At 42.8% G+C, this 11448-nt stretch overlaps 1 protein-coding gene and 2 long non-coding RNA genes across 3 annotated transcripts; all 3 read right to left on the bottom strand.

Annotated features, from left to right (window-relative positions):
• Window positions 1–466: 466 nt before the first annotated feature.
• Window positions 467–2361, bottom strand: LOC114823942 (uncharacterized). The gene is made up of 4 exons (XR_003772063.2): window positions 2228–2361; window positions 1972–2092; window positions 1481–1547; window positions 467–678 (listed from the first exon to the last, which is right to left on the bottom strand). It is a non-coding gene; the product is annotated as an uncharacterized lncRNA (long non-coding RNA).
• Window positions 2362–2614: 253 nt separating this feature from the next.
• LOC139196824 (uncharacterized) lies at window positions 2615–7447 on the bottom strand. Its single transcript, XM_070823169.1, has 7 exons — window positions 7005–7447; window positions 6925–6927; window positions 6007–6809; window positions 4946–5892; window positions 4537–4681; window positions 3421–4221; window positions 2615–2802 (listed from the first exon to the last, which is right to left on the bottom strand). The coding sequence occupies exons 1-7, from the start codon at window positions 7445–7447 to the stop codon at window positions 2615–2617; spliced, it is 3330 nt and encodes a 1109-aa protein (XP_070679270.1).
• A 172-nt stretch (window positions 7448–7619) lies between these two features.
• LOC114821973 (uncharacterized) lies at window positions 7620–9487 on the bottom strand. Its single transcript, XR_011581768.1, has 4 exons — window positions 9381–9487; window positions 9125–9245; window positions 8634–8700; window positions 7620–7831 (listed from the first exon to the last, which is right to left on the bottom strand). It is a non-coding gene; the product is annotated as an uncharacterized lncRNA (long non-coding RNA).
• Between the last annotated feature and the right edge of the window lie 1961 nt (window positions 9488–11448).

Raw genomic sequence — 11448 nt, 5'->3', positions numbered from 1 at the left:
GATGACTTAGAGAGATTTTAGATGCTAGTAAAAATCCTCTAAGTGGCCGGCCTCTATGTAGAAAATGAGAGAAAATGTTTCACCCAATTTCTATTAGAAAACCCTAATGAGAAACAAAGCTATAAAGATGACTTTATACTTCATCTCTTAGGTTAGTGGCAAACTTACAATTAAGCATAAATTCCCACTACCCTTGACATGGCCGGCCTCCTTTTGTTATTGGGCTAAATACCCATATTTGTTTTAGTTGTCATACAACTTAAACATAATGGGCCTAGTGGACCAAAACAATTTTGGACCCCGAAGCCCAAACTAACTTAAAAGCCCAATACGAACCTTTCGTATAATTAATTAACTAATTAATTAACTTTGTGACACACCCTGATCCGGAGGATCCAGGTGTGCTGGCCGTCACGTGGGCGTGACGTAACCATAAGCACGACACGGAAGCGTAACAACAACAACATAAATCAACAGAAATTCAAACCAAACTCAACATAACCACATACGGACATAACCGGACGAGTTACAAGTAAACACATAAGTTCAGAGCATAGGTTAACTGCAGTCAAGTAGGACTAAAATAAGAATACATCACCCTCAGGTGAGTCCTACATGTCCCAAATCTGTCAGAAAGCCGGAAAGGACCTCGTGAGCCAACCACCGCTAAACTAGAACCTGGAGGGGCGCAAAACAAAATGAGTGGGTCAGTAAAACAAATTAGTTTTGCAAAACATTTCATTAAAACAGTTATATCCCCTCGCCGTAAAAACCTGTATACTTTCCCAGAAATATATAACCATATAAAATCTCAACATTTAAATCTCAAATCTTTAACATTTTCAAGAAAACATGCCATGCCATAAATCAAAATATAAATCAGGTGAAATAAGGAATCAATCGGAGACCCTGCAGTTGGTCCTATACGATTAATTCAATAGCTCAAAATCCCACTAAGCCGGAGTCACCACAGTGACCTGTACGACCCTACTCTGCACATCACTCGGAACTACGTAAGGTAGTCTATACGATGATAGGTGTAAAAATACGCTCTAGTGCTTCTCTCATCATATCATCAGCGCGCATATCTAAGGTCACCCACCAGTCGGAACCCCTCTAATGGTCTGTACGACTGGCATGTCGGAACCCTCACATGGTCTGTACGACATCCACCTACTTGGATCCAAGGCGAGCGTGCGGTGTGGTGAATAAAATAAGCACTAACACCTAGGGTGCAGGTTATGAGCTCAAAACATCTCAACAACAATTCAATGAATAAATGAACTCACCTGACTTACCTGTGCCTCCACAGCACCATGCAACATGTATGCATCATATATCAATCATATAACTCATATGAAATTCACATTTTCCAAATAATTCTATGCATGGCATTTTCAAAACATAATTTCTCATAAAAGCATTTTTCTGGGAAAAACAATAGTATATAGGTAATACGAAAACAAAACTGCCCACTCACTGATAAGTCGACGGGTCGTAACCCCCGTGGCGTCCCTGGATGCGGTCGTCCTCGTGATACGTCTCACCTATATGCGAAACAACTATAAAAACGTTAATTTTAAACACATCACCAATAATTCGAAATAACTTCTCATACGATGCTCAATTTTGGTATATGAATATACCACATCGACCTACTCGACGTCACGAGCGTCGGGATATTTTTAGAAAAATTTTTGGAAGCCCCACGCGCCCCCACGCGCCACACGTGGCACGGGTCTACGCGCTGGCCACGCGCAGCACGTGCAGTGCACGTGTCATCTTCCTCGCAGGGCCTCGCCGGACTGGTTCTCCGGTGGCCGGACTCCGGCCGAACTCCGGCCGATTTTCAAACTCACTGTTCTCCTTCGTTTTTCACCCATTTTCTTCGTATTTTATACCAAATTGAAGCCCTAAGAGTGCACTATCACGTTGGACTAGTTTTAGGGCCTAAAAACTACGAAATCTCACCTTGCAAAAACCAAGGGTTCGGCCAAACTTGAAACCTACGATCCCGGCGTCCAAAATTCTCCAACGAACGTCCCCGAGCTTCCTTAGGACCTCCTAAAGCTCACCACAAGCTTGAAATCTCCTGAAACACAACATTTTACGTTCGCATGAACAGTACCTCAAAAATGGAGGTTCGGGATCTACGTGAAATCGAAGGTTTCACTTCCTAAAACTAGTACCAATGAACTCAGGACGTCAAAACGATGAAGATACATACCTTATTTGCCCCGATCCGTCAAGTTTTGAAGGGTTTTGGTGGTGGTCCGTACGATATGGGTGTGTGAGGGTGTGAGTTCGTGAGGGAGAGACAGAGACAGGGAAAGCACGGGGAAAGGAGAGGGAGAGAGGAAGGTCATGTGTGGTCCAAATTAATCCACACCCTTCATTTCATCCTAACCAATTATACCAAAAATCAATTTCCAATAAAATCCCATCCAACCAATGCTATTTTCAAAATAACGTTACGTACCTACGTACCTTAATGTCCAATAAGGGCAATTCTGTCATTTCACATTCCCGTCAAAAGTACCTCCGGGACGGGCTGTGACAATCTCCCCTCCTTATAGAATTTCGTCCCCGAAATTCCCATAACCAAATAAATCAATTAATACTCGTAAAATAACCTTGGGTACACCTCTCTCATCCGGTCTTCCGTCTCCCAAGTAGCTTCCTCAGCAGAATGGTTCCTCCACAACACCTTGACTAAACTCACCGTCTTGTTCCTTAGAACTTTATCCTTCCAATCCAATATAGTGACCGGTTCCTCATCATAAGTCAAATCCGGATTAATCTCTAACGGTTGAGGAGGAATCACATGAGAAGGATCAGAAACATAATGCCGAAGCATAGAGACATGGAACACATTATGGACCTTAGATAACTCCGGAGGCAGTTCCAACCGGTAGGCAACTTCACCAACTCTTTCAATGATCACATAAGGTCCAATATATCTCGGACTTAGCTTTCCTCTTTTCCCAAATCGTACCACACCTCTCCAAGGCGACAATTTCAAGAATACCCAATCACCCACATCATACACTCGATCAGTAGTATGCCGATCCGCTAAACTCTTCTGTCGATCCTGGGCTGCTTTCAGGTTTGACTTAATTACCTGAACATTTTGAGTCGTCTCATCTACGATCTCAGGGCCTTCTAATATCCGTTCGCCAACCTCAGACCAACATAATGGCGTTCGACACGCCCTACCATAAAGTGCCTCGAATGGGGACATACCAATGCTCGAGTGAAAACTATTATTATAAGCAAACTCCATTAAGTCCAGACGATCATGCCAAGAATCACCAAATTGCAGTACTGAAGATCTCAACATATCCTCCAACGTCTGAATGGTCCTCTCTGATTGCCCATCAGTTTGAGGATGATAAGCTGTGCTATACAATAATTGAGTACCCAGAGCTTCCTGAAAAGCCACCCAAAATTTAGAAGTAAACCTCGGGTCTCGATCAGAGATAATATTTACTGGGACTCCATGATACTTTACAATCTTCGAGATAAACAACTTAGCCAATTTATTTAGAGGGTATTTCTCCCTCACCAGAATAAAATGCGCCGACTTGGTGAGTCGATCCACAATCACCCAAATACCATCAAATCCATTTCGCGTACGAGGAAGTTTATACACGAAATCCATTGTTATATTTTCCCATTTCCACTGGGGAACGGGAAGTGGTTGCATTCGCCCAAAGGGCTTCTTCCTTTCTGCTTTCACTTGTTGGCAAATAATACACCTACTCACATATTCTGCAATTTCTCTTTTCATACCCGGCCAATAATAAAATGGTCGAATGGTATGGTACATTTTTGTTCCTCCCGGATGCATCGCATAAGCTGAACAATGTGCTTCGTCCAGAATTTCCTTTTTCAATTCCTCATTATTCGGAACATACATTCTGTCTTCTTGCATGAGCATACCATCTGATTCCCGAATTCTGAGGTCTTTCTTTTTCCCTTCACTTCTTAACTGAACCAACTCCTGAATTTCTTCATCCACCATTTGAGATGCAAGTATACGCTCCACCAAAATTGGCCTGACTTGAAAACTAGCAAGAAATGCTCCACCTTGATTCTCCCACTCCAATCTTACTCCAGTTGCCCTCAGTTCAGCAAGAAGAGGAACACGACTAGCATATAGGGCATTAAGTCTACCTTGTGGTTTCCTACTCAGTGCATCCGCTACTACATTAGCACGACCTGGATGGTATTCAATAGAACAATCATAATCACTTAGCAATTCCATTCACCTTCGCTGACGAAGATTAAGATCATGCTGGGTGAATAAGTACTGAAGACTCTTATGATCAGTGAAGATCTTACACTTCTCACCATACAAATAATGTCTCCAAATTTTCAAAGCAAAAACAATTGCTGCCAATTCAAGATCGTGAGTAGGATAATTCATTTCATGATTTTTCAACTGCCTAGAAGCATAGGCAATCACCTTATTATGCTGCATCAAAACACATCCCAAACCATTTAGTGAAGCATCACTATAGATCTCGAAATTACCGCTATCATCAGGAAGTACCAACACCGGTGCATGAGTGAGGCAATACTTTAATTGCTGAAAACTCCGCTCACAATTCTCATCCCACTCAAATTTAACATCCTTCCTGGTCAACTTTGTCAACGGTAAAGCAATCATAGAGAAATCCTGAACGAACCGTCGATAATAACCTGCTAAGCCAAGAAAACTTCGTACCTCCGTGACGGTTCGAGGTTGCTCCCAATTCTCCACTGCTGCAATCTTTTGAGGATCAACTTGAATGCCTTGAGCTGATACAACATGCCCCAAAAATGCCACTTCAGTCAACCAAAACTGACATTTACTGAACTTGGCATACAACTGATGCTCCCTTAATTTCCTTAACACCAAATTAAGGTGTCGGATATGATCTGCTTGGGACTTAGAGTATACCAGAATATCGTCAATAAAAACAATAACGAATTTATCAAGATATTTCTGGAATACCTCATTCATTAATCTCATAAAAGCTGCAGGTGCATTAGTCAACCCAAATGGCATAACCAAAAATTCATAATGCCCGTACCGAGTCCGGAAAGCCGTCTTGGGTACATCATCTTCCTTAATCTTCAATTGATAATACCCAGATCTCAAATCAATCTTAGAAAATACACACGCACCTTTCAGCTGATCAAACAAATCATCAATGCGAGGCAATGGATAACGGTTTTTAATCGTTACCCGGTTCAATTGTCTATAATCAATACACAATCGAAGAGTTCCATCCTTCTTCTTCACAAATAATACTGGGGCACCCCAAGGTGAAGAACTAGGTTGAATAAAACCTTTATCAAGTAATTCTTGCAACTGGATTTTTAATTCTCTCAACTCAGCAGGAGCCATTCTATAAGGAGTCAGAGATATAGGGTCCGTACCTGGAAGCAAATCAATAGAGAATTCCACCTCTCTGTCTGGCGGCAATCCCGGCAAATCATCAGGGAAAACATCCGGATAATGTCTGACCACACCAACTTCTTCTATACTAGTAGGAGCAACATCATTTAATACCACATGTGCCAAATATCCCTGACAACCCTTCGATAATAATTTCCTCGCCCTCATGGCAGAAATAACTCCATGTCTCACCCCACTTCTCTCGCCCACAAAAGTAACCTCGGGTAATCCAGGACGATAAAAAGTAACTGATTTACCATAACAATCAATATGGGCACGATTATGGTGTAACCAATCGGCCCCTAAAATTACATCAAAATCCACAATATCTAACGGAATAAGATCAGCGGACATAATCACGCCCTCAACCATCACTGGACACCCCAGATACACACTATCCACATAACATTTATCTCCTCTAGGCATGGCAAACTCTAAATCAAATCCTAGAGGTGAAGGGTGAGGTTGGGTTATTTGAGCAAACGTATGAGAAATCACAGAGTGCGTAGCACCACAATCAATCAAAACCTTAGCAAAATGACCAAGAACATTTAACGTACCCATTATCAAGTCTGGATGGTTCTGAGCCTCATGCAGAGAAATATGATTAACTCGCCCCTGAGCTTGCTGACGTCCACCTCGGCCTCTATTGCCCTGATTACCTCGTCCCTGAGGATTACGTCCCTGGCCTGGCTGACTAGGCTGCCTGGATGATCCTGCACCACCAGTAGCAATTTCCCCCTGACGGGGCTGACCTCCCTGATGCCACTGCGATCCACCAGTTGGCATAGAGGAATAAGATGAATAACCTCCAAAATCCTGAGAATACCCAGCCTGAGAGTGAGGCTCCTGGGAATACTGATAAGGTCCGAGAGCATACGGAGCAGCATCCCCCTGATAGTGGTAAGCACCACCACGACTCGGCTGGCCATAACCACCCGATCCAAAATTCTGCTGAACTGGTGCTGGAGGTGGCATATTAGTCTGCTGCGGTCTCTGCTGACCCTGGGGGCACTGAGAAGCCCGATGTCCCATCTGCCCACACGTAAAACAAGCACCAGAACCTCTCCTACACTCACCATGGTGACGGGAGTTACAACGGCGGCACCATGGAGCGCCAGATCCACCAGCATCCCTCTGACCCTGAAATCTGGGCCCACCAGAAAATCTTCCACCACCTCTCCTCGGGCCAGTAAAACTATATCCCCCACTAGAAGAACTCGAACTCGCTCCACTCTTCTTAAAACTCTGTGTCTGTCGAGGTCCCGGAATAGAAATACCCTTACCTTTGTCATTCTTCTTCTGACCCTCATTCTTGTCCTCGTCATCCTCACTGTCAGGAAGATTATCAGAGTCCTCCATCCTAACCAGAATCTCGAAATACTCATGATAATCAGCGCAGGGAAGTGCATTGGCAAAGGTACGCCACTTCTTCTTAGATCCCAACTTGAAACGTCGAAGCATCTCTCCCTGATTACCAGCTGTATCAGTGTCATAACGAGACAAATCAGTAAACTTTCTATAATATTCATGTGCCGACATATTTCTCTGTTTCAACCTGGTGAATTCCTGCTTCTTACGGTCAATATACTCAGGAGGAACGAATCTCTTCATAAAATGCTCTTTGAATACTTTCCAGTCGGCTGCCGTCTCAGGTGACATGTACCTAGCCTGATTTATCCACCATGCTGCTGGTTCACGACCCAAAAACCAAGTGGTGGTCTCCACCCACCTATTAGCAGGGAGATTCCCCTGACTCTGCATCACCTGGAAGGTTTTCTCAATATGATCTAGCCATTTCTCTGCCCCCTCATGACTTTCATTACCCATAAACCGATCTAACTTCAAGTTGTACATGGTCTCCAGAGGTGTCCTCGGAGGAGGGGGATGACGAATCACATTCTGTAAAGCCTGGGCCATCGCTTCCCCTAACTGAGTAATATCCGGGAAATTAGGTTCAGAAGTACGGCGGGACTCCCTACGCTCTCTACGAGGCGGCATGATTCTGACAGAAAACATCAAAAGATCGTTAAGACATTAACAATTTACAGGACTGCAACCCAAGCTCTGATACCAAACTGACACACCCTGATCCGGAGGATCCAGGTGTGCTGGCCGTCACGTGGGCGTGACGTAACCATAAGCACGACACGGAAGCGTAACAACAACAACATAAATCAACAGAAATTCAAACCAAACTCAACATAACCACATACGGACATAACCGGACGAGTTACAAGTAAACACATAAGTTCAGAGCATAGGTTAACTGCAGTCAAGTAGGACTAAAATAAGAATACATCACCCTCAGGTGAGTCCTACATGTCGCAAATCTGTCAGAAAGCCGGAAAGGACCTCGTGAGCCAACCACCGCTAAACTAGAACCTGGAGGGGCGCAAAACAAAATGAGTGGGTCAGTAAAACAAATTAGTTTTGCAAAACATTTCATTAAAACAGTTATATCCCCTCGCCGTAAAAACCTGTATACTTTCCCAGAAATATATAACCATATAAAATCTCAACATTTAAATCTCAAATCTTTAACATTTTCAAGAAAACATGCCATGCCATAAATCAAAATATAAATCAGGTGAAATAAGGAATCAATCGGAGACCCTGCAGTTGGTCCTATACGATTAATTCAATAGCTCAAAATCCCACTAAGCCGGAGTCACCACAGTGACCTGTACGGCCCTACTCTGCACATCACTCGGAACTACGTAAGGTAGTCTATACGATGATAGGTGTAAAAATACGCTCTAGTGCTTCTCTCATCATATCATCAGCGCGCATATCTAAGGTCACCCACCAGTCGGAACCCCTCTAATGGTCTGTACGACTGGCATGTCGGAACCCTCACATGGTCTGTACGACATCCACCTACTTAGATCCAAGGCGAGCGTGCGGTGTGGTGAATAAAATAAGCACTAACACCTAGGGTGCAGGTTATGAGCTCAAAACATCTCAACAACAATTCAATGAATAAATGAACTCACCTGACTTACCTGTGCCTCCACAGCACCATGCAACATGTATGCATCATATATCAATCATATAACTCATATGAAATTCACATTTTCCAAATAATTCTATGCATGGCATTTTCAAAACATAATTTCTCATAAAAGCATTTTTCTGGGAAAAACAATAGTATATAGGTAATACGAAAACAAAACTGCCCACTCACTGATAAGTCGACGGGTCGTAACCCCCGTGGCGTCCCTGGATGCGGTCGTCCTCGTGATACGTCTCACCTATATGTGAAACAACTATAAAAACGTTAATTTTAAACACATCACCAATAATTCGAAATAACTTCTCATACGATGCTCAATTTTGGTATATGAATATACCACATCGACCTACTCGACGTCACGAGCGTCGGGATATTTTTAGAAAAATTTTTGGAAGCCCCACGCGCCCCCACGCGCCACACGTGGCACGGGTCTACGCGCTGGCCACGCGCAGCACGTGCAGTGCACGTGTCATCTTCCTCGCAGGGCCTCGCCGGACTGGTTCTCCGGTGGCCGGACTCCGGCCGAACTCCGGCCGATTTTCAAACTCACTGTTCTCCTTCGTTTTTCACCCATTTTCTTCGTATTTTATACCAAATTGAAGCCCTAAGAGTGCACTATCACGTTGGACTAGTTTTAGGGCCTAAAAACTACGAAATCTCACCTTGCAAAAACCAAGGGTTCGGCCAAACTTGAAACCTACGATCCCGGCGTCCAAAATTCTCCAACGAACGTCCCCGAGCTTCCTTAGGACCTCCTAAAGCTCACCACAAGCTTGAAATCTCCTGAAACACAACATTTTACGTTCGCATGAACAGTACCTCAAAAATGGAGGTTCGGGATCTACGTGAAATCGAAGGTTTCACTTCCTAAAACTAGTACCAATGAACTCAGGACGTCAAAACGATGAAGATACATACCTTATTTGCCCCGATCCGTCAAGTTTTGAAGGGTTTTGGTGGTGGTCCGTACGATATGGGTGTGTGAGGGTGTGAGTTCGTGAGGGAGAGACAGAGACAGGGAAAGCACGGGGAAAGGAGAGGGAGAGAGGAAGGTCATGTGTGGTCCAAATTAATCCACACCCTCCATTTCATCCTAACCAATTATACCAAAAATCAATTTCCAATAAAATCCCATCCAACCAATGCTATTTTCAAAATAACGTTACGTACCTACGTACCTTAATGTCCAATAAGGGCAATTCTGTCATTTCACATTCTCGTCAAAAGTACCTCCGGGACGGGCTGTGACACTTTGACCATTCTTCAATTAAACCATTTAATTGCTTATCCATTTCATATAATTTCTTCACTAACATCCTTATGTGGTGTGCGATCCATTAGGTTCCAATTAGCGAGGCAGTGGGCGATGTTACTCTTAACGATCGATTGTGAATTGAAACCACATTTCAATTCTCCCTTAAGATTAGTGTTTGCTAATCTTCAGGGCTTCCACAAACCATGAGTGACACCTAGCAGCATATCATGGTTACCCAAGCTAAGTAGAATTGGTTGGAGAACCTATCCAGTTACAACTACAATGCAATACGGTCATTCTCTAATACAATACTCTTAATCACATTGTTTAAGTGATAGTTTGTTTCATGTCTACTATCCAATGTGATACTTTCCTATATGATTCCCTTGAATATGATTTGGAAAAAACTTCCTAAGTCATATTCATTTGCTTTGGCCAAAGACTTTAGAATCATATCTTAGAGTATTCTCCTTCCACCATGGAAGGTTAGAGATCCCTTGTTGTGCATTCATATGCCTACATGACTAGATAGCTTGACCCCAACAATGCCGTGGACAATCCGAAGGAATGCCGTTGACATGATCAAAGATCAAGGACCTAACCATTAGACATCTATGATGCCTCAGGTCAAAGGACTACTTTGCATATTGCAACTTTAGAGTTCATACATGACATGTATGTTCGAACTCTCTTTTGATCGACGTTCAGTGTACTCGATTACCTTTTCGAGCACCTATGTGTTTGTCTCAGTGTCCAACACCAAATGACTTGAGACTAGTTCATACTCACGTTTGAGTCAACATAACACATACTAACCTTAGCGGATTGTCAATGCCCAATTGGCAATCCTATGGCTAGGAACGTTTTAGGAATGAACATAAGAGAAAGGTCTCGATAATCTAACTCACTTAGATCACTTGTCTCTTAGATCAAATACATTCCTTGGATTCCCTTATTGCTTAAACACATGATACAATAAATAGTGATTAACAATAAGCTTTGCCCTTCATTAAACATATAAGAGTTTAATACAATAAGTATTCCAAAAGCTATTACATCAAATGAGTGGCTTTGTGGGCATACTTCCAACACACTATTGTGGTGAGTAACTAATGGATGATGGAAACAATTAATTGGATTAATTATGTGTTGTGATTAATTTAGAAAAGTCTAAAGAAATCATAAAAGCGATAAAGATCATTTTGGGCTTAAAGAAACGTTCGGGTTTAATTGGGCCCATTGGGCCTAAACCCATTGGGCTTTTATTCAAGCATTGGATGACTTGAAATAAATGAAAGCCCAAAGCCCAAACAACACAAAGAGGGCCGGCCATATTATGTGGGGAAGGAGAGATATTTAGTCAAGTGTTGACTAGGTTTTCTTTTGTCTATATAAGGAACTTTATAGTGATAAAGTTCATTAGGGTTTTTTGAAGTGTTTAAACAACAAAGAGGCAAAAGAAAAATGCTCTCTAACACATCATAGGGCCGGCCACCATTGGGGTGTTTTAGCTAACAATCTTTCACCCTTTTGGTTATTCCTTCATCCTTCTCACTACACTAGTGGGTGAGGATCTTTAGAGGTTTCCTACTTTGGAAACTTGAAGAGAACCTAGGAGCACTCATTCTTTCAAAGTGGAGGAGGCAAGGAGGGAAGCTAGGCTCAAGGATTTCAAGGAGCAAAGGGCTTGGAGGTGGTCCATCCTTGGTCTCAAGTCTAGATCAAGAGGTA

Source organism: Malus domestica, chromosome 06 (assembly GCF_042453785.1).
Source record: "Malus domestica chromosome 06, GDT2T_hap1".
Classification (NCBI taxonomy): Eukaryota; Viridiplantae; Streptophyta; class Magnoliopsida; order Rosales; family Rosaceae; genus Malus; species Malus domestica.
Note: the sequence above shows the minus strand (reverse complement) of the source record. Positions and strands in the feature narration are given on the sequence as shown.